This window comes from Phacochoerus africanus, chromosome 9, assembly GCF_016906955.1.
Source record: "Phacochoerus africanus isolate WHEZ1 chromosome 9, ROS_Pafr_v1, whole genome shotgun sequence".
Taxonomy (NCBI): Eukaryota; Metazoa; Chordata; class Mammalia; order Artiodactyla; family Suidae; genus Phacochoerus; species Phacochoerus africanus.
Window position 1 is genome coordinate 92195120 of NC_062552.1, and position 24614 is coordinate 92219733.

The window sequence follows — 24614 nt, forward strand, 5'->3', positions numbered from 1 at the left end:
AAGAGGAAATTTAAGAGGAGACAGGAAATGATAGAGAGAACAAAAAGGTAATATTCAAATACTAGCACCAATGTATTTCTCTCCCTTACATTAATCTGCCTGTTTCTTTGCCATGGATATCTACATCCCCCTGACCTCTGAAGTGCTCTGTGTTGGGAAATAATTGCACTTAAATGGCCTGGAAAAAAAACCCTATGTTTTTCTCAACAGTAAAAGATTACTGTAGGAATGAGTCTTGGATACTAGAGACTGACTAAATGTTGAATTTCACAGCCTTGATAGAAGATAAAAGATGAGTGCCAGCATCAGTGTTAGCATCAATCTTTATGAAGAATTCAACTTTATGAAGAATGATTTGGTGTAATCCTGTGATGAAGAACAAATAAGTCAGATCCCCAATGTTGTTTGCTTTTTATAGGTCTATAATGACGGATCTATACTACCTCAGTCAAACAGATGGGGCAGGTGATTGGCGTGAAAAGGAGGCCAAAGATCTGACAGAGCTGGTCCAGCGGAGAATAACATATCTTCAGGTAAGAAGGTTAGGTTAAGAAATAAACTTGAGTGGGAGTTCCTGCTGTGGTGCAGTGGGTTAAGAATCTGACTACAGGAGTTCCCATTGTGGCTTAGCACGTTAAGAACCCAACATAGCATCCATGAAGATGCACATTCAATCCCTGGCCTTGCTCAGTGGGTTAAGGATTTGGCATTGCAACAAGCTGTGGCATAGGTCACAGAAGCGGCTCAGATCTAGCAGATCGAGCACTGCTGTGACTGCCATGTAGGCCATCAGCTGCAGCTCCAATTTGACCCCTAGCACAGCAACTTCCATATGCCACAGGTGCAGCCATGAAAAGCCATAAAAAGAAAAAAATATATATAACTGCAGCAGCTTGGATCACTGCAAAGATGTGGGTTCGGTCCCCCACCCAGCACAGCTGGCCGTAGCTGCAGCTTAGGTTCAGCTGCACCTTGGATTCAGTCTCTGGCCCAGGAACTTCCATATGCCATAGCACAGCTATAAAATAAAATTTTAATTTAATTAAAAAAAACCTTGGAGTTCCCATTGTGGTGCAGTGGAAACAAATCCGACTAGGAACCATGAGATTGCGGATTCAATCCCTGGCCACTCTCAGTGGGTTGAGGATCTGGCGTTGCCGTGAGCTGTGGTGTAGTTCACAGATGTGGCTCGGATCCCACATTGCTGTGGCTGTGTTGTAGGCCAGCAGCTGTAGCTCCAATTCAACCCCTAGCCTGGGAACCTCCATATGCTGCAGATGCAGGCCTAAAAAGCAAAAAATAAATAAATAAAAAATAAAAAAACTTTGAGTGAAAAAAAGGAGAATTGTAATAAAACTAAGAGTTGCTATTGGTTTTTACTCTTCCTACCCCTTGCTTTTAAAGTATTTGTTCACTAATTTTACATATTTACTCAAAAAAACACTATGTTATGCCTTGAGTGGAATACAAAGATGTCTAAAACAAGGTCCGTGGCCTAAAGGGGGTTACTGCTGACACATGAGCACATAAAAACTATAGTGCAAAATAGGAAGTGCTACATTTGTATGAGAGATCAGATGAAATGCTCGTTGGAGGAAGGTGTTCAGGGACAGCTTTGTGGAGAGGTATTTTTTGAACTGAGCTATAATTTGTAGATTAATTAGGTAGGATTCAGATATTCATAAGTGAAGAAGAGCGTACTAGCTGGAGCATATGATGCAAGTTATGGTCCGTGCTGGGGAAAGAGCAGTACAGGAACCCAATGAGAAACAGGATATTTTAGTTTATATGGAGTTTTGGTTGTGTGAAAAGGAGAGTTGGAAAATGTAGGCTTGGGAGCCAGATTGCAGAGGTCCTTGGGTACAAGTTAAGCTTTATGGTGCATAAGAAGTAAGTGGTTACTGAAAGATTTTTCTTTTTATTGCATAATCATCATTATAACAACAAATAGGAAATATAAATCAAGGGTAAACCCCAGTCCCAGGCCCTTTTAAATTCTCTTCATTTTTTTTATGAGTGTTCTCTTCTAGTTCTTCTTATTAATATGCTTACCGAGGGTTACATGTTTGTAAGGATAGAATTGATGTCCTTTTTGCTTTTTTTTTTTTTTTTTTGCTTAATATGCCGTAAGCTTTTTCTATTTTGGAATCACAACCTTCTTTTGAAAGATTTTATACAAAAGAGTGGGATGGTGAGAGTGGTGCTTTAATGAAGCAAGGAGACCTTCTAGGATATGAAAGCCCATATTGCTAGTGATAAGTATTGGGGTATGTAGCCGTTTGCATGGGAAGTGAAGAGACAAATTTGAGAGAGTTTGGGAAGATAGAACTAACAGGCCTTTCCACATAGCCAAGGGAACTAGAATGACTGCGGTAAGGGAGGTGTCATTAACTGAAAAGAAACTTAAACATAGAATCTAGTCTTCAGGGGAAACCAGTGATTTAGTCAATAGAATCCTTTAACCCTCCAAATACTTGAAGTTGATCATGCCCAAACTTGTCTAGTACTATTGACAAGGTATACTCTCTATATACAATCACTCTGCTTTCCTTCTAAGATTAAAGCGTTTTATAAAAGCAAAATAATAGCCAGTGACTTTATTCTACATATTTTAAGGTGTACATTTTCCTGCACTTAAATAGGAAAAAGTAGAAAATCAAGTGTTTAAGGAGATCATTAAAAACAAAACTGATCTTGGCATGCTATCTTGGTCTCTACTCCCATGGCCATTCATCAGAGGTGTCTGTAGAATGGGAAACACTTGCCTCCTGTAGGGAAGAGGTAATTATCTCCTATCAACTAGAATCTCATTCAGTGAACTATAAACAGCTGATGATGCAGAACTACCATCATCATTTAAAATGGAAATAACTATGGTTTCTGAGTCTCTTCCACTTCCACACATTCATTACATTTTCTCTGCACAAAAGTTATATTTAAACCATGATTTGGTCATAGTTTAGCTCCTTGCACTGTAACAAGTACCTGCCACTTGCTTTAGATTCTTTTTTTCCTCCTGGTTTTTGAACGGCCAAGTGCTTTCTCCAATAGTGGGAATTTGATCTTGTGTGCAGATTTCTGTGGTTGTAGTTTAGAGAATTTCACTTGTAAATCATGCTAGTGATTTAAAACTATATTGACTTTTTAAATCTTTCAGACTTATAGGAAAACATTGTTTTACATAGATCTTAACTTCAGTTTTAAATATTAATTATTTAACAAATTCTTTCATGCTTTTTTCCTATTGTAAAATAAAAAGCAGTTTTTAATATTCAAGGAAATGAGGGAAATCTCATTTCAAAATATTTTTATTTAATTATTTAATGTGTTTATGATCTTTTTATCCATCAAAGTTTTTTGAAGTCAAGAACTGAATTTTTAACTTATTTTTTAGAGGTTAGGTTCCAGTCACTCACTCTTCAGCTTCTCTGGATGGAGGTGAATAAGAGTCCATTTTCCTATTCCAACAAAATTAAAGATATGTATTTGTAAGGAGTACTTTCTCTGACTTCAAATTTTACTGATTTAGAAAGAATGATTTGTCACTTGTTTAAAGGAATTAGAGAGTTAGAAGAGTTGAGATATTTATACAGATTTTTTTAAGTGATTACGTTTTTCTCATTACATCTTTTCTTGATACTCAGATCTATAGTTGTTTCCATACCATTACTCTAAGTGAAATATTACTGTTAAAAGGCCATTTAAGCATCAGCAGGGCTTAGAAAATGAGTAGTATACTAGGAAATAAAACTGAAGAGGAGGATAAAGGAAAAAAACTTTGACTTTTGGTACCTATATTCAGAATAAAAATAAGCAGTTCATATAACATTAATGGAGAGTTTAGAAGGCTGTCCTTGTTTATCCTGTCAGTCATCAGTTATATAAAGATGATAATAATTTTTACCTATGTAGAAAATAATAGGGAAAAGGTACAATAATAGCAAATGTTTTCAATATTTTAAATCTGTTTGGGAGATTTTAGTTATTTAAATACCTTATTGTATTCTTGATAAATAATTCAGATAATTTTATAATTTACTTTCAAAGATTAGTTTGGAGAGTTGAAAACATTTTCAGTTTTACTGGATTTTTACTTATGCAACATCAGTTCTCCTTATCACCAACAAAAACTTAAAGAAAAAAATCCTAATTTAAAGTAGAGTGCAAGACCTAATACAAAGAAAAAAAACCTAGATTAAACCCTTGTTTTACTCCATAATAGGTTTCATTTGAAATCTATACCTTTTTTCCTGCAGTTCTCCAATCCTTTGAATAGAGCAAATATCATTGTCTCATGAAAAACCTGCTTGACTTACAGTCATATAATACAGTTTAGTCTCAATTTTAGATTTCCATTCATTTATTACATACACCTTGGTTTTCCTTGGGAGAAGCAATTTCACCAGACACTGGAAAGTGAAAAGGTACTAGGGCAACAGGACTATAATGGAACAAAGTTCTGTGGTTATCTTAATTAAAATTATTTTCTCTTTAGAGTTGAAGTTCCTACGGCATGGTATAAAAAGCCTAAATTGTCTAAAAGATTATAATAATCTATTGAAGACAACTCCGGGTATGCTATTAGGCTTACCAAGTAATTCTCTTAAGGTCTTTATCTTTTATATGTTTATCTAAAAAGTTCTTCAACCATAAAATAATATCAGATTATTTTAAATATTGTTTTATATAATATTGGATTGTTTAAAATATTTTACAAGGAGATCCTGCTGAATAGCATTGAGAACTTTGTCTAGATACTCATGTTGCAACAGAAGAAAGGGTGGGGGAAAAAATGTAATTGTAATGTATACATGTAAGGATAACCTGACCCCCTTGCTATACAGTGGGAAAATAAAAAAATATATATGTAAAAATAAAATAAAATATTTATGACAGTCTTTAGTCTTTTGTTGTATAAATCATAATAAATTGAAAAGTGCTGTTTCTATTTCTCTAGTTTCTGATAATGACTTTAAGCACATTTTAAAAACTGAACATTGCTAATATCTTCCTTATGGGTCCACATTTTACCATAGTGCAAGCCATTTTTCTAGACTCTTTAATGACATGGAGGAGATTCTCCTTGCATTGTGGTTATTAGAATTTACTTTGTAGTTTCTGATCAGCTCGTGTTAAACACAACAAAAGAAATCTCAATGCCTTAGTTTCCTAACTTGTTTGAAACAAGTTGGAGGTTGGTAACTATGGTGGAGAGGGCAGTTAGTTAGGGCCTATAGCTTATGACAAAAGGCACTTCCCAGTTTCACTTGAAATTATCTATGTTCTGGTATAGGAGGAGTTTTTGGGGTTTTTTGTTTTTGTTTTTGTTTTTTTCCCACCCCCTGCCTAGCCCAGAGTTGACATTTAAGCAGAATTGAGCCCACTTTAGGTAGAATCTTAATAAAGTATATAGAAAGTAGCAATGATAAAATATTTTTGTTTGCTTTGGGGGCTTTATTTTGAATAGGACTTTTCTTGGAAAATGGTAGGTTAATGATTTTCCTCTTCTTTTTGAGAAAGAAAACTTAAAGATATGAAAATAGACAATATTCTACTTCTTAAATGAAGATAGAGATTTGTTTTTTTCCACTAAAAAAATAGACTAAGTTAGAGAAATAACAAATTTCTCTTTTCCTATATGGATTCCATTGACTCCGGGTGGTCTTTGGCTGGCCAAATCACACTAGGAATGCATTATTGAAACTATATATATATACTGTATATATGTATTGAGACTGTGTGTATACACACACACACATACGCACACACACACACGAGAAACTCTCCACTCTTTTAAAAAAATTTTTTTAATGATTTTTTTTCCATTGCAGCTGGTTTAGTGTTCTGTCAATTTTCTACTGACCCAGTATAGCAAGGTGACCCAGTTATACATACATGTATACATTCTTTTTTCTCACGTTATCATGCTCCATCGTAAGTGACTAGATATAGTTCCCAGTGCTATACAGCAGGATCTCATTGCTAATCCATTCCAAAGGCAATAGTTTGCATCTATTAACCCCAAATTCCCAGTCCATCCCATTCCCTTCCCCTCCCCCTTGGCAACCACAAGTCTGTTCTCCATGTCCATGATTTTCTTTTCTGTGGAAAGGTTCATTTGTGCCCTATATTAGATTCCAGATATAAGTGATATCATATGGTATTCATCTTTCTCTTTCTGACTTCATTTAGTATGAGAGTCTCTAGTTCCATCCATGTTGCTGCATATGGCATTATTTTGTTCTTTTTATGGCTAAGTAGTATTCCATTGTGTATGTATACCTCTTCTTAATCCAGTCATTTATCGATGGGCAGTTAGGTTGTTTCCATGTCTTGGCTGTTATGAATAGTGTTGCAATGAACATATGGGTGCATGTGTCTTTTTCAAGGAAAGTTTTGTCTGGATATATGCCCAAGAGTGGAATTGCTGGGTCATATGGTAGTTCTATATATAGTTTTCTAAGGTACCTCCATACTGTTCTCCATAGTGGTTGTATCAATTTACATTCCCCCCAACAGTGCAAGAGGAAACCCTCCACTCTCAACACAGAATGTGTCTGACCCCATTTCTCAAATTCTTTAAAATATACTTAAGGCCAGACTATAATTTAAACTTCATTTGTCTGCTAGTGTACTTGCCATGAGATCAAATCAATCATCAGATGTCCTTGAAGCTGTGTGTTCTATTGAGTGATTCAGTTTATTTCTGCCCTAATAAAAACTAAAATAAAGCCAGAGTTGGTAATAACTGTAACTCATTAGGAAAAGTCAGTTGCTTAGCTATGTTAAGATATTTATTGAATACGTAAAACAACTGGAGTAGGGAGAAACTTCCAGGACCTTTCGCTTTTTAAAAGAAATTATTAGTTCAAGGTGAGATCAAATAGGGAAAGGGGGACGGTTTTTTAGAACAAGAACTAAGAATATGCTGAGAAAGAATATCTTTCCCAAGATAAAAAGTATAAACAGGTTCAGTGAAGAAAGAGCAAGAAGTGGTAAGTGGATATGGTGGCATGGGGGAGCTTTCATGAAGTGAAATTGGGGATTGCTCTGCTAGAATTTGGCTGAGGACAAAGACAGCGATAGGAAGTTAAAAATTACTAAAGTTTTCTAAGAATTATTGAAAACTACATTTAATTACATTTATGTAATCTATAAAATTACAGATTTTATAGAGCCCTTGTGTGAGGGTGTGTAGGTCTCATAGAATTGTTTGTTTGTTGTTCATTTATTCAACAAGTATTTGGACATACTGGATGTACTAGGCATTAGGTGTATTGCTAGGGATATAGTGGTGCAGACAGGTATGGTGTCTGCTCTCAGGAAGCCAGTAACAGTCTCAGAGTATCTGTGAATTAATTATCCTCATACTCATACATGCACACACAATTTGTTTTTTATCCCTACAGTTCTTCGTTTTGATGTTTATATTTCTTGCTCATTATTTGGATCTTTTCACTACTTTCCTTATCTCTATACACTGATTTTTCCTATAGGCTCTTTACTGCTCCTTTAAAAAAAAAAAAAAGCTTTTATTTTTGAAAACGTCAACTTTTATAAAAGCAAGAGACCGGTGAACCCCATTACCCAACTCTACCAATTGTCAATTAATGGTCACCTTTGCTTCATCTGTACTGCCACCACTCCTTACCATATCCAGGATCATTCTGAAGGAAATCCCAGACATCTTATCATTTTACTTGTATTTCACAATGAATTTCTAAAAGATAAAGAAACTTTTTTAAAGACATAACCACATACTAATCATAACTAAGCATGCTAACAATAATTCTTTAATATCATCAAGTAATCACAGATTTGATCAAATTTCCCTGATTGCCAAACACATTTTAATGGGCTGTTTATTTTATTTTATTTTATCGTCTTTTGTCTTTTTAGGGCTGCACCTGCGGCATATGGAGGTTCCCAGGCTAGGGGGCCTAATTGGAGCTGTAGCTGCTAGCCTACACCACAACAACAGCAACATGGGATCCGAGCCGCATCTGCGAGCTACACCACAGCTCACGGCAATGCCGGATCCTTGACCCACTGAGCGAGGCCGGGGATCAAACCCACAACCTCATAGTTACTAGTCAGGTTCCTTAACCACTGAGCCACAACGGGAACTCCTTTAATGGGCTGTTTAAAAACTGACTATCTGCAGAGAGATTCTGAAAAGATGGTGGAATAAGAACCACCAAGAATCTGTCTCCCCACCTAGACAACAGTTAGTTGCACTGGCAGAAACTGTCTGATATAACTGTTTTGGAATTTTAGAGTCTGCTGAAGGCTTACAACTTCCAGGGGAAGGCTTGGACTGTCAATTGCAGTTAATTTTGGTCAGTTTTAGCTCTTAGCATAGTAGCCGCTACTCAGTCCCACCCCCAGATCTGTGGCAGGCTGCAGTACACCTGTTCCTGGAAAGCAAAGATGGTTCAGCATATGAAAATTGAAAATTGATCAATGAAATATGCCATGTCAACAAAATAAATGGAAAAAACCCACTTGATCATCTCAATTGATGCAGAAAAATTATTTGATAAAATTCAGCACCCTTTCTTGATAACTCTCAATAAAATAGGAGTAGAAGGAAACAACTTAAACATAATAAAAGCCTGATTTTTTTTTTTAATGTTGATCTTGTATCTTGCAACTTTACTAAACTCGCATATTAGTTCTAATAGCTTTTTTTTTATTGGTACCCATCAGATTTTCTATATAGATTGTTATGTCGTGTGCAAATTAACACCTTTACCTCTTCATTTCCAATCTGGATGCCATTTTGCAGTGGTCTCTTAAATAGTCATTCACTTTTAAAAAAATTTTTTGTTGTTGTTGTTTAATCTTATGGCTGCATCCATGACATAGGGAAGTTCCCAGGCCAGGGATTGAGTCCAAGCCATGGATGCAAGCTATGCTGCAGCTGTAGTAATGCCAGATCCTTTAACCCACTGTGCTGGGCCAGAGATGGAACTCTCACTTCCACAGCAACCTAAGCCACTACAGTCAGATTCTTAACCCACTGCACCACAACGAGAACTCCATAAGTCTATTTACTATTAGTAAGATGCAAATTTAGTCCCTTCTTTTAAAATCCCTGCCAAAGTCTGATATGGAAATTTAGATTTTCTTAACAAGAGTTTAAAAACATCTTAAGATGCCAATTGGTATGGAGGAACTTAATAAATTCTTAGTGGTGCACTCAGCACAACTCTATCAGCATTTTGTCATTTTGAAGTTTATGTTTTATATATATATTCATATCCTCTTGATTATCAATAATTAAGACTTTGAAAACATCATTCCTTATTAAAGATATATGAGAATGCATGAGGTCCTTATCATTTATTATCTACAAATAATATGAGCACCTGATGGTATTCTAGATGTTACTCCCTAAAACTGTTTTCTTTGAGAGTAGCAACACCTAATAAAGATTCGATCCTTATTGCTCTCTTACATGTAAGTTGAACTTGTATTTAATTTAGATACATTGGCCCCAAAGTTATTCCATTTCCTCAGTAGTTTTCTATTTCTAAAAATACGCCTCTTTTTTTTTTTTTTTTCTAAGAAATGGCAAATTTCACTATAGTTTGACTCTACCCTAGGCCATATATACAACATAGTTAGAGAAACAATTTTCCACATCTTTAAGCAGATCTGGTTTTCACATGTGAAGAGTATAATAATTGGGGATTTTGATCAGGTTGGAGATTCATCTTCCAGAATCCTGGTCTCAATTCCAGTGAGACAAAACTGAGGAGTAGCAAAACTCCCATGAAGGGAAAATGGGCGCTTCTGACCAGACATGGGTTCAGATTTGGGGAATGGACTTGAAGCCTCTATAGTTTTCAGTACTCTCTATTATGTAAAGGAACACAAAATACAAATACAAAATTAGTAGTAAGGTAAATATTTATAGTGGATTTTCATTATTTGTGAACAATCAGTCATGTTCTGTAAAGTCACCACAAACACTGATTTAGTGAATACTGAACCATTACTCGTAGGTGCTTTAAGTCTCTGGTCACAACATTTTCATAAATTGGTCAGTATATAACCTTGTTTTATCTGTGTTTCAGTTTGAAAATACTGTATATAATATATATTGTTGATTCCTTAACATTGAACTCATAGCTTACAGAAGTATGGGCAGCTTGTTCTCAAACGATTGAAACCCTTTGATGGTTTTCTGGGGAGGGTTTTTAAAAGCAATATTTGTGGTGAAGTTTGCTGCTCATGGATTTTCTTCTAATTGGTTGGTGGTGAGGTAGCAGAGTGATGTTTCAGGAATCTTAACCATCAACCTTATGGTTCCAGCTAGTCTGGGTCTCTGTGCTTCTGGTCACCATCCACCACCTTGGTGGAGGCCTAAGTTCCTGCAGAACAACTCAAAGATATGCATCAGATTGTTATGTACATCCCTTGAGGAGCAACTAGGACTGTGTTTTATAGCGGCCTCTTTTCTTGCTAACTGCTTTTCCTTTGTTTCTATATTCCCTCACTGCTTTGAATCTGCTTCATTGAACTCAGGGAAGCCCTAGGAGACTAAAAGCCTTTTTTGACGAACAGGAAATGGGCTTTGGTACCCTTGAGGGCTCTCTGGGGTCTTGCTTGGTTTCAGTTCCCCCTTTTCTTTGATACTTCTCAATCCTGAGGAGAACAGGATGGGACAAGGAAGGAGTACAGTTTGGGATGGAGATGTTAATCATACACTTGGCAGGAAACTTGCTTTTAGGGGGACTTAAGTTTCACTAGGTAAAACTAGTCATCAGAAAGATGAGTATAGATTTTAGCAGCTCACACATTAGGAAAATAGTGCTACTGGTTTAAGTAGAAAGTAATGTGAGGGTTAGAGAATGCACCTAGGTTTATTGAGGGACTAAATCTATGTGACTCACTAGTGGTAAAAGGTCTCAGAAGTCTTATCAAAGTCAAATATAAAATAGAACATGATATGATTTCCTATAACTTTAGTTAGCATGTATTCCCACCCATCTTGTCTGATGTTGATTTTCCTGTTGTCATACTATTTTTACAGATTTTATTGGCTTAAACCAGAGGTCAACAAACTACTACTACCCTCCAGCCAAGTCCAGCCTAGCCATTTTTGTAAATAAAGCTTTATGGGAACATAGCCGTGCACATTTGTTTATATATCATCTATGATGCTTTCAGGCTACAATGGCAAAGTTAAATAGTTGTGCCAGAGAATATATAGCCTGTAAAGCCAAAGATATTTACTGTGTGGTTCTTTATAGGAAAATCTTGCCAACCGTGGCCTAGACAGTGTTGGAAGTAATTCTTAAATATGTTTGCCTTCTATTTTCCTTTGCTTCTTCCTCTCATTCCTTCAGTAATGTATGAGCTCTTGTCCGTATTTGAGATGTCAGCTCTCTGCCATATCGCATTGTCGGCAACCTGCTGAAGTTCCTGTCCCAAACAATGTTATTGTTCCCATTCATTAGCTCATGGGACTAGATAGAAAGTATATGTAAAGACTCAGGAATATATACTCTTGGCTTTGTCACAAACTCTGGGCACTATTTGTTCACTTCAGATCATTATTAAGAGCACAAAGATCCCCTTACGACATATTAAAGAATAGTGTTGATGGTGGTGCTTTCAACTGCAAAATGAAGCCAGCTTAAATATTGGGAATCTTGATTTATTCTGAATAATATCCGGTTCTACAAGAGTGGGTTTGACGCATTCCCTGATAATAAAATCAGTTTTTGTTGTACTTATCTTCAATTTCTTGCATGTTGGAGGTAGAGAAGGAATGAAAGTTAGTAACAGTTTTCCTTTGGTTCATAATTTTCTTTGGCTTTACTCTATTTTGAAGTTCTTCTGATATATTTTGGCTGTTGTCATCATGCTATCATAAGAGGCTCTAATAACCAAAAAGATTAAGATGAAGATAGAAAAAGAATCATATGGAGAGTTCAGTATGGAGAAGCAGGGAGTCACTGATTATATCTGAATGGATAGAGACAGGTCATTGTTTTCACCATTGCTTGTTAATGTTTTCTCACTCTCACAGCTATTTCATGTCTTTCCCATAACAGTTGCTCCCTATATTCCACCCTCTTTTCATTGGCGTAACCATTGGTCATTACCGAACAAAACATATCACATGTACATATCATATGTACTTTTTCATACACTCACACCATCATCTCTTCTACCAGGTTGAAGCACATCAGAGGTGATCTAGGATTTTAGATTCTGCCAGTAGAATAGTCCTGTGGCTTTGGACATTTATCTTGCTCAGATCTACCTGAGGTTGGTGGATTTTTGTTTGCTTGTTTGGAGGAGTTTTTGTTTTTTCATTTCCAACTTAGGTCTGATTCGTCTTTGCCTGGAGTGATTAGGGTAGCTGGACTTGCTGGGTTAAGAAGTGTCAGGGCTAGTAGAGAGACCATATCTTGAAGCTGCACGTTTCATCAGAAACAGAGAGGGGCTGTTATAGTATGCCATGTGAGAAGCTTGCTTAGTTGTAAAGGGTTAGGGCAGGATGGATACTATGTTTGGCTTTGCATCTGAAGACCTAGTACCCTGCCTAGGGTACCTTATATAATTCATGAAAAAGGAAATAAAGCTGAACCCTAAAAGAGAGGTTTTATAGGTGAGGAGTCCTTACTGTGTTTGAAGTCTACATCCCATAGAGGCTTTGAATAATCTCCTTGTGTTCACTATTGGAGTTCTTTAATTCAAACAGATATTAGGTTTTCCTTTTGTACAAGATGATATAGTACCATATTGTTCAAGATTAAACTTGCTGAAAAAAATTGGCTTACCATTTTTAAAAGGAACCTATATGAGAAAATGGAAACACAAGGTCATTATTTTGCCAGTATGTACGTAGCATTATAGATATGAGTTAAATGTGCACTAAATGTTTGAAAACGTGTCGGGCTTAAAATACAGGCTTCTGTTTCTGGATAAGATGTAGTAAACACATTACAGCCTGTTCTCCTTGCTAATTATAGCAACAATGACAAAAAAAAAAATCCTGTATGTAGTGCATTTCCTGTGTTTTGTTTGTTTGCTTGTTTGTTTTGCCTCCTATATATTCCAGGTGGGGTTGCTAGGTAATCCCCCAAACTAGAAATAACCAGTGGATGGAGCTGAAAAAAGCCCCATTTTTATTATTTCAACCCTGTTCCAGGTGAACATCATGAAAAATGTTTATTGCTCTCCCCAGTTGCCATAGCTGTAGAGATTGAGCGCACAGCCATGTCCTCCACACCTGCTCTGCAATAAAAAGGGCACCTCTGCCTCTCCCAACTGGTGTTAACAACCACAGAGACTTTGGACAAAGCCTCGTTCACCGTCACCATGCTGCAGTAATGAGGCAGATCCCATTTCCCTTCCAACTAGAATGGAGGGAGGGTTATGAAAAGAAGGGAGTTAGAGAAAGGAATTTTGAGAATTTGTGTTTGAAATCTCTGAACATCCCATGCAAAGATTGGTGAACAGAGTTCTGGGATGATATACCACCCGGACCTTAGACTGGCCTCTCTTCTGCTTCACACATGGAGCAGAACAAAATCACACTGAAAAGGCATTAACAATTAAATTGACATTTGAGCCACAGCTCATAAAAGTGAGCTAGGAGTTCAAACAGTTTGACCGCCTACTAAAATAGATAATTTACATAGAAAGCAGAGTTTCATAACTCATCATCATGCCAAGAACCAGAAAAATTGTAATTCAAATGACAAGAGATAATCAGCAGACACCACACTGAGATGACACAGATGTTGGAATTACCTGACAAGGATTTTAAAGAAGCTATAATAATAAAAATGGCTCCGGTAAGCAATTACAGACTTGAAACAAGTGAAGAAACAGAAAGTCTCAGCAAAGAAATAGATGATATGTGGAAAAACCAAGTGGAAATTTTAGAACTGAAAAATATAAAAACCTAAGTAGAAAAACTAACTCATAGTAAAATAGCTATAGCAGAGCAAAGAATCACTTACTGCACTTGAAGTTAGATCAGTAGAAATTGTCTAATACAACAAAGAGGGAATAAAGATTTTTTTTTAAGAAAATAGAGCCTCAGGGACCTGTGGGGCAATAACAATTTTTTTTTTATATATATTTGTATCTTTGGTCTCTCAGAAGGAGAGAAGTAAAAGTGAAGGATTTAAAGGAAAGATTGAAAACTTCCTAAAATTGGCAGACCAGCATATTCAAGAAGTTGAGCAAACTCCTGTTAGGAAAATCCCAAAGTAATCCATTCCCAGATACTTTGTAAGAAATTTGCCAAAAACTAAAGACAGAGAAAAAACTCCTCTAAAGCAGCAAGAGAAAAGCAATTCATTACCTACAATGCATTACCTACAATGCATTACCTATAATGCATCTGGTCAGAAAGAAGTAGTAAGATATTTTTTAAGTGCCCAAAGGAAAGAACTAATGAAACTTTAGAAAAGGAATACAAAAACACAATACCTTTTAAAATTGCACCCCAAAAAATCAAATACCTGGGAATAAACCTGACCAAGGAGGCAAAGGACCTATATGCCGAGAACTATAAAACATTAATCAAGGAAAAGAAGATGTAAAGAAATGGAAAGATATTCCATGTTCCTGGATTAGAAAAATTAATATTGCAAAAATGGCCATACTACCCAAAGCAATCTACACATCCAATGCAATCCCTATCAAATTACCCATGACATTTTCCACAGAACTAGAACAAACAATCCAAACATTTATATAAAACTACAAAAGACCCAGAATTGCCAAAGCAATCCTGAGAAAAAAATACCAAGCAGGAGGCATAACTCTCCCAGACCTCAAGCAATATTACAAAGCCACAGTCATCAAGACAGTGTGGTACTGGTACCAAAACAGACAGACAGACCAATGGAACAGAATAGAGAACCCAGAAATAAACCCTGACACCTATGGTCAATTAATCTTTGACAAAGGAGGCAAGAACATAAAATGGGGAAAAGATAGTCTTTTCAGCAAGAATTGCTGGGAAACCTGGACAGCTGCATTCAAATCAATGAAACTAGAACACACCCTCACACCATGCACAAAAATGAAATCAAAATGGCTTAAAGACTTAAATATAAGACAAGACACCATCAAACTTCTGGAAGAGAACATAGGCAAAATATTCTCTGACATCAACCTTATGAATATTTTCTCAGGTCCATCTCCCAAAGCAAAAGAAATAAAAGCAAAAATAAACCAATGGGACCTAATCAAACTGACAAGCTTTTGCACAGCAAAGGAAACCAAAAAGACAACTTACAAAATGGGAGAAAATAGTTTCAAACGATGCAACGGACAAGGGCTTAATCTCCAGAATGTACAAGCAACTTAAACAACTCAACAGCAAAAAAGCCAACAACCCAATGGAAAAATGGGCAAAAGACCTGAATAGACACTTTTCCAAGGAAGATGTACAGACGGCCAACAAACACATGAAAAAACACTCAACATCCCTGATTATTAGAGAAATGCAAATCAAAACTACCACGAGATACCACCTCACACCAGTCAGAATGTCCATCATTAATAAGTCCACAAATAACAAGTGCTGGAAGGGGTGTGGAGAAAAGGGAACCCTCCTGCACTGTTGGTGGAATGCAAGCTGGTACAGCCACTATGGAGAACAGTATGGAGGTATCTTAGAAAACTATACATAGAACTACCATACGACCCCACAGTCCCACTCTTGGGCATATGTCCAGACAAAACTGTCCTTAGAAAAGACACATGCACCCTATGTTCATTGCAGCTCTGTTCTCAATAGCCAAGACATGGAAAGAACCCCAATGTCCATCGACAGACGATTGGATTAGGAAGATGTGGTGTATATGCACAATGGAATACTATTCAACCATAAAAAAAGAATGACATAATACCATTTGCAGCAACATGGATGGAACTAGAGACTCTCATGCTGAGTGAAGTAAGTCAGAAAGAGAAAGACAAATACCATATGATATCACTTATATCTGGAATCTAATATATAGCACAAATGAACCTTTCCACAGAAAAGAAAATCATGGACTTGGAGAATAGACTTGTGGTTGCCAAGGGGGATGGGGAGGGAGTAGGAGGGATTGGGAACTTGGGGTTAACAAATGCAAACTGTTGCTTTTGGAATGGACTAGCAATGAGATCCTGCTGTGTAGCACTGAGAACTATGTCTAGATACTTACAACATAGCACGACAATGGGAGAAAAAAATCATGTATACATGTATGTGTAACTAGGTCCCCATACTGTACAGTAGGAAAAAAAAATGTATTGGGGAAATAACAATAGATTAAAAAAAAAAAGAAGAAGAACTATCACCCCAGAATTCTTCATCCAGTGATAATATGATGTAAAATAGACATTTTCAGATGAAGGAAAACTAAGAGAGTTTGTTGCCAACAGACTTGTTCGAAAAAAGGAAATTTTTTCAGACAAAAAATGATAGCAGAAACTTGGACCATCAGGAATGAGAAAGTATAAAGGAAAGAGTGTAGATGCAGGGTAATTAACTAGTTTTCTCCCCTTCAGTTTTTAAAAGGTTTGGTGGTGGAATGCAAAATTTATAACATTGTCTGATATAGTTTTCAGTGTATGTAAAGGTAAAATTTTTTTCATTCTCAGTTTTTCCTGAGCTATATAGGCAGTTTTTAGACACCTAATTCATAAAAGGAGAGAGAGTAAAGGTACCTAAAGGTAAGGTTTCTACATTCCACTTGGAATAGTAAAATGTTGATTTGAGTAGACTGTGATAAATTATGTGTATGTAGATTATAATCCCCAGAGCAGCCAAGTTAAATACTCCATGATGAGATGTACTTAAAAAAAAAAAAAAAAAACACAGATGAATCAAAATTGAGTACTAGAGGAAGGTAAGATCATGCACAGAAAAGCAGGAACAGTGTTGGATTTTGTCAAATACTTTTTCTTTATTAATTGGTGGGATCATGTAGTTCTTCTTTAAACTGTTTATGTGGTAGATTACATTAATTGAATTTTGAGTACTTAACTAGCTTTGCATTCCTGAAATAAATCCCACACATTCATGATATATATGTTAATGATACAAATATATTGACACATGATAAAAAAATGTTGACAAAATCCAGGCCCATTCATGACAAAAAAAGTCAGCAGACTGAGAATAGAAAGGACAGTTTTCAATCTGATAAAAAAAACATTTGCAGGTTAACAACCTATAGGTAATATCCCACTTGATAGTGAAAGGCTATTTCCATAGGCTTTTCTCCTAAAACTGAGAATGAGGCAAGAATATCTGGTCTCACCACTCCTATTGAACATAGGAGTAATGGAAGTTCTATGCAGTGCAATAAGGCAAGACAAAGAAATCAATGGCACACATACTAGGAAGAAAGAAAATTGTCCTTGTTTGCAGGTGACATGATTGTCTACACAGAGAAATCCCAAATCTACCCCCCCCCCAAAAAAAAAAACCAACACAAAATGACAATTCAACTCCTAGAACAAACACGTGAACTTAGCAAAGTCAGAGTATATGATCACCACACGAAAGTTAATCATACTTCATCTTAGCAAGAAACAATTAGAAACCAATTTTTTAAGCCATCGTGCCATTTACATTTACTCCATAAAATGAAAATGCGATACTTAAGTAAAAATACTTGCGAAATGCTGATGAAAGAAATGAAAGAAGACCTGAAAGAATGAATAAAGGAATTCCTGTCGTGGCGTAGCAGAAACAAATCTGTCTGGGAACCATGAGGTTGTGTTTGATCCCTGGCCTTGCTCAGTGGGTGAAGGATCTGGCATTGCCATGAGCTGTGGTGTAGGTCGCAGACACAGCTCAGATCCTGCAAGTTGCTGTGGCTGTGACATAAGCCTGCAGCTGTAGCTCTTATTTGACCCCTAGCCTGAGAACCTCCATGTGCTGTGGGTGCAGCCGTAAAAAGCAAAAAAAGAATGAATGGACATACTATGTTTGTGCGTTGGAAAACTCAAAATAGAGAAGATGCCAGTTCTTCCCAGTTTGATCCATAGGCTTAATGCAATTCCCATCAAAACTAAAACTAAAGCAATTTTGAAAAAGAAGGATAAAATTTCTACTTTTAAGACTTAACAATTATAGCTACAATAATCAAGATATAGTGTATGATAAAGGAGGAGGGGTTGATGTATATTCTGTGAAACAATACAGTCCAAAATAGACCTACATAAGTGCGATACCTTGCTTTTCATTGAGGTGAAATTTAAATAACATAAAATTAATCATCTTAAGGTGAACAATTCAGTGGTAACTTGGTACATTCACAAGGTTGTACAAGCATCACCTCTATCCAGTCCCAAAGAAAACTCCATACCCATCGCTCTCCATTCACTCTTTCCCCTTTCCCCAGCCCCTGGAAACCACCAATCTGTATTCTCTATGAATTTACCTGTTCCAAATATTTCATATAAATGGAATCATACAATATGTTACCTTCTCTACAATATGTTATAGCTGGTATTACTACTTCATTCCTTTTTACGGCTGAATAATATTCCATTGTATAGATATACCAGTATTTGTTCATTCATTCATTGATGGACATTTGGGCTGTTTCTAACTTTTGCTGTTTGAGCACTGCTGTGATATGCCTCCACATGTATTTGTTCCTATATCAGTTTTCAGTTCTTTTGAGTATATACCTATGCATGGGCAACTGATTTTTGAAAAAGATGCAAAGGCAATTCAATGGAGGAGGCATAGTCTTTTCAATACATTATGTTGGAATAATTATATATCTCATAGGAAAAAAATGAACCTTGACCTAAACCTCACACTTTACTTAGAATTTAACTGAGTATGGATAGTAAATCTGACTGATAAAATTAATGTGACATATAAAACTATTAAGCTTCCTATATGTAAAACTATGAAACTATAAAGAAAAGCTTTGGAATAAATATTTGTGACTTAGGCTAAAAGTTCTTAAAAGTTCTTAAACCTATACCAAAAAAAAAAAGTGGATTCATAAAAGAAAATAATTAAATTGGGAACTTGGGGTTTTTTTTGGCTGCACCCACAGCCTGTGGAAGTTCGTGGGCCAAGGATTGAACCCATGCTACAGTTGCGACCTGCACCACAGCTGCAGCAATGCCAAATCCTTAACCAGCTATGCCATGTGGGAACTTCCTAAATTGGGCTTTTGATCTGAGAATGTGACCCTGGTAAAGAAGATGAAAAGACAGGCCATAGCCTGGGAGATAGTGTTTGCAAATTGCATATCTAAGAAAAGTTTCATATCCAGAATGTACTAAGAACACTCTAATCTCAATAGTAAGAAATAATCCAGTTAGAAAATGGACGAAAAGCTTTGAACAGACAGCTTTACCAAAGAGGAAATATGGATGACAAGTGCATGAAAAGATGTTTAAAATCATTAACTGTTGGGGAAATGCAGCTTAACAACATGCACCTTACACCCCTGTCACAATGCCTAAAGTCATGTTAAGCAACCAGCTTTCTTTCAGATTCTTCATGGGAATGTTAACTGATACAGCCATTCTGGGAAACAGTTTGGCAGTTTGCTATAAAGTTAAACATATCCTTATCATGTGATTCAGCAATTTTGCACCTGTGTACTCATCCTAGAGAAATAAAAACTTGTGTCCACACAAAAATCTGTACACTCACATGCATGGCAAATTAATTTATAATAACCAAAACCTGAAAACACACCAGGTGTCCTTCAGTGGATGAATAAATTGTGGTGCAATCCACATAACAGAATATTATCCAGTAGTAAAAAAGAATGAAGTATTGATACGCACAGTAACGTGGATGGCTCTCAAGAGCATTATGCTAAGTGATAAACGAAATCATTAGTTCTAGAGAAAAGAGGTCATTGGTTGTCTGGGATTAAGGTTTTGGGGCAGGGAGTATGTGACTCTAAAACGGGAGTGTAAGAGAATTTCTTTATTTTGAGGCAACATTTTGTATACTGACTGTGGCAGTAGTTACACGAGTCTATACATGTTTCAGTAGTACCACACTTATCCCAAAAAAAGGAGATCATGTAAAAACTGGTGAGATCCAAATAAAGTCTATATTATAGTTAATAATATGTTGTGATGTCAATTTCCTGATGTTGATAGGGTACTGTGGTTAAGTAAGATGTTCTCATTGGGGAAAGCTGTATGGAAGTTGCACAATAACTCCACTGTTTTTGCAATTTATTGTAGTTCTTAAGTTATTTATAAACAAACAGCAAAAATGCAAAGTTAAAGATTTTGAAAAGTAAAGAAAATAGCATGAGTTAGAGCACTGTTAAACTGAGGCAGTGTGGAAAGTGATCTTGAGGGTTTTTAAAATAATAATAACTAGGGATTCCAAAGAAATTTATGCTCCCACTAACAGTGGGTTCTCAGTGCATGGCCAGCTGCATGGAGAAATGGAACAAAACCTCTATCCAGGAAAAGAGGTACCAAGACATCTGGTTTAATTATTGTTGATGGTTTGATTTAAAAGCCAGTGAGTAGACAAGTGCTATAAGTATCATTTCTGCTCTGAAGAATGGAATTTTGCAGAGTAGAACTGGCAAAACAGTGTAAATTATTCTGACTTTTATCTAAAACAAAACAAAGCCTCTGCAGTAGCCTTTGCACAAGAACAAAGTTCCAGCCAGTATTTCTGTTTTGTGTCTGCCATCTACTTTATTTTTGAATCCTGTGTAAGACAGAGCTAACCATTCTGGAGTTCACTTTTACTTTTCTCCTTCTCTCCCTTTCTCCCCTCTTCTTTTCCTGCCCTCCCCTCTCTCCTCCTCCTCCTCTTCCTCTTTCCCTCTGTTCTCCCTCTCTCTTCCTCTCCCTTCCCTCTTTCCACCCCTTTTCTCCTTTCCTCCTTCCTATTTTCCATACTACTACCTCCTCCCCTCCTTTCCCCACTTTTTTTAAAAAAAGAATGTCTACTGCATCATACCTATATTTTGAGTTTCAGAGCCTTATGAGTCCTGTTAAGCAAAATGATGGTGGGTGGAGGACCTTTGTGAAATTCAACTTAGTTTTGTAAGCATGCCATTTTTAACCTCACCAGTTCAGCTGATTCTGAGATCTGGGAATCAGGCTATAAACTTATGGAGAAAAATTGAAGGTGCTTGAGAAGGTACATCTTCTGTGCATTTATGTAGGTTTGGCAGAATCTGACTCCTCAGGTAACTTAAATTTCTTTTCTGGCCTTGGAGAGAATCCTGTTTACATTAGATTTTGAATAAGAGAATTAGACTTGGTTGTATCTCATTCTTCCTCTACCTTTCCTATGTAGCCCTTATGGAAGCAGAAAATATTATTAAGGTTGCTCTTGTGTACTTGAACCTAAGATAGAGCTTCTTTAAAGACTACCTGGAATGCCCAGAGATGACAGAATGCTGTCTCAAAGACCATCAGTAGAAGAAATTCCCCACATTCGTTTGTTCCTTTCTACTGGATCTGTAGGATTTCCATCTTTTTAAAAAATGGCTGTCAAACATACAATAAAGACTTGTAGGCAAAGAGCAAAAGTTTAAAAAATGAATTTAAAGTAAGCAAATTGTTGGCTTTGCTTACCAAGAATTACTGTGTAATAACAATCTACCTTTTGCTTCAATCTGTCAGGATTTCAGTCTGTAAGCTATGTATCTTGATATCTTTTCGCGATTTAGTTTACACTCTTAAAATTATAAAAAAATACCCACAGGGAAATTGATTTCCTGAAGCACCGGGTAGGCTACTTCTGTCTAGGCTATTGTGTTGTCCTTGTTACTTGCAATAAATTGTTCTTTACGAGAGGAGTGGAAAGCACACCTTGATACTTCTTAACTTTACTATGAAAATATTCTTATCTAATATGTTAAGAGATAATAATTTCTGGTCCTGGCTTTTAAAAATGAGAATGCTTTTTAACTTTCTCTTACATGGTTAACTATGCCCAGAGTCTTTATTTTAATTACCTCAATTCTCTTGTTCGCTTCATTACGTTTTCTGCTTTGGTTTTGAAAATAATTTTAGAGAAATAAAATCAAATTGTTTCCAATACAATGAAGTGCTTTCATCACACTATTAATGAATCTTTTCTTCATTACCAACACAAAGCTAGATGTTGCAAATCTTTTTAAGCAAATTAAAAACAATTTAGTCTTGTGATTCTAGCAGACAAAGAGTACAATACAATTTAACTTACCCCACTTATTCCTTTAGTTTTTACTGACCTTTCTTTGTTGGAAATAGGAGCTATCTATGGTTTAACTCCTCCCTATATAAGGAATGTTACTAGAGAAGGATCCCCAGGGTTCTGGTTCTTAATCTTTAAATACAAGTCCTGAAACTATAAAAGTACTTAGGAGAAAACAGAGAGGGAAAGCTCCTTCACATATATATGTCTTGGCAACAGTGTTTTGGATATGACACCAAAAGCACACAAGCAACAACAACAACAAAAAAATCAAAAACTGGAACTCTATCAAACTAAAAAGCATCTTCATAGCAAACGAAACAATCAGCAGAATCAAAAGGCAATCTGTGGAATAGTAAAAAATACTTATTTTTTACTGTTGAATTCATTACATAAAAAATATGTAATGAATTCAGTTCAATAACAAAAAAACTAAGTAACCTGATTATTGTAGTAAGGGCCAAGAACCTAAATCGACATTTCTTCAAAGAGACATACAAAGGGTCAGCAGGTATATGCAAAGGTGCTCAACATCGCTTATTATTAGGGAAATGAGATATATCTCATGATTGTTAGAATGGATATTACCAAAAAAGACAAAAGATAATAAGTGTTGTTAAAGAAGCAGAAAAAAGGAGTTTCCGTCGTGGCGCAGTGGTTAACGAATCCGACTAGGAACCATGAGGTTGCGGGTTCGGTCCCTGGCCTTGCTCAGTGGGTTAACGATCCGGCGTTGCCATGAGCTGTGGTGTAGGTCGCAGACGCGGCTCGGATCCTGCGTTGCTGTGGCTCTGGTGTAGGCTGGTGGCTACAGCTCTGATTAGACCCCTAGCCTGGGAACCTCCATATGCCACAGGAGCAGCCCAAGAAATAGCAAAAAGACAAAAAAAAAAATGCAGAAAAAAGGAAAACTCTGTACTGATTCCTTGTGATGGAAATGTGAATTGGCCATTATGGAAACATATGGAGATTCCTCAAAAAAATTAAAAGTAGAACTACCATATGATACAGCAATACCACTTCTAAGTGTATATATCTGAAGGGAATAAATAAGTATTTCGACAAGATATCTGCACCCTATGTTCACTGCAGTATTATTCACAACAGCCAGGATATGGAAACAACCTCTTCCTGTCAGGGGATAAATGGGTAAAGAAAATGTAGTGTGTGTGTGTGTGTGTGTGTGTGTGTGTGTGTGTGTTTATACAAATAGCAGTAGAGGAGTTCCCGTTGTGGCTCAGTGGTTAACGAATCTGACTAGAAACCATGAGGTTGCGGGTTTGATCCCTGGCTTTGCTCAGTGGGTTAAGGATCCAGCGTTGCCGTGAGCTGTGGTGTAGGTCGCAGATGCGGCTCGGATCCCATGTTGCTGTAGCATAGGCCGGTGGCTACAGCTCTGATTCGACCCCTAGCCTGGGAACCTCCATATGCCACGGGAGCAGCCCAATAAATGGTAAAAAGACAAAACAAAACAAAACAAAAAACAAATAGCAATAGAACATCATTTAACCACCCAAGAAAAGGGAGAAAATCCTGCTATTTACAACAGCAGGATGAACCTGGAGGTCATTATGGTTCAGTGAGATCAGATATATAAAGACAAATACTGCATGATCTCACTTATATGTGAATCTAAAAAAATGAAATTCGTAAAAGCAGAGAGTAGAACAGTAGTTACCAATGTCAGGAAGGTGGAAGAAATGGGAAGATGCTGACCAGATGGCATAAAGATTTAGTTATGTGGGATGAATAAGTTCTAGAGAGCTAATGTATAGCATGGTAACTATAGTTAATAATTCTGTATTGTACACTTGAATTTTGCTAAGAGAGTTGATCCTAAGTGGTCTCCCCACCAAAAAAAATTAAATAACTGTGTGTAGTGTTAGGTATGTTAATTTGTTTGGTTGTGGTAATCATTTCACAGTATTTACGTATTTTAGAACATCATGTTGTTCACCGTATATATATTCAGTGTTTGTATACGTCCATAAAGCTGGGGACACAATGACCAGGTAAGTGTTGGGAGCCTGCACTTCTTGCTGTTTTTTGTATTGAAGACATCATGGGGAGGGAGTGGATAGGGAGGTCCACCCCCTTCTAGGTCCACCTCATAGGGAGTGAGTGGGCAATGGATTAAGAGACCTGAATTCTAAAATTTGACTTGCAACCAATTAGTGTATTATTGTGACAGTGGATTTGACCTCATTTTGTCAAACTAATAGTTATTGAGCATTTACTCTTTGCAAGAGATGCCTGGTGATATTATGTCCAGTTTATATTGACTAAATGCTCTTGTTTGTTGTTGATTTAGCCTTTTTTTTTCTGCAGTGTTTTTGGTCTGTAGTAACTCTGGGCAGATAAGTGAGAGAAATTACATTGTGGCTGGAAAATTTTTTTCTCAAGAAGCTTTTATTTGTATGGGAAATCTAAAGTCATG

General features: G+C 36.6%; 1 protein-coding gene across 7 annotated transcripts in view; it reads left to right on the forward strand.

Moving 5' to 3' along the window:
- Positions 1-24614, forward strand: part of FUT8 (fucosyltransferase 8) — a 282389-nt gene that overhangs the window by 191152 nt on the left and 66623 nt on the right. For all 7 annotated transcript variants that reach the window (XM_047797856.1, XM_047797853.1, XM_047797851.1 and 4 more), the window contains one exon: positions 419-533. In XM_047797856.1, coding sequence (XP_047653812.1) covers positions 419-533 — 115 coding nt within the window. The remainder of the gene's footprint in view (positions 1-418; positions 534-24614) is intronic.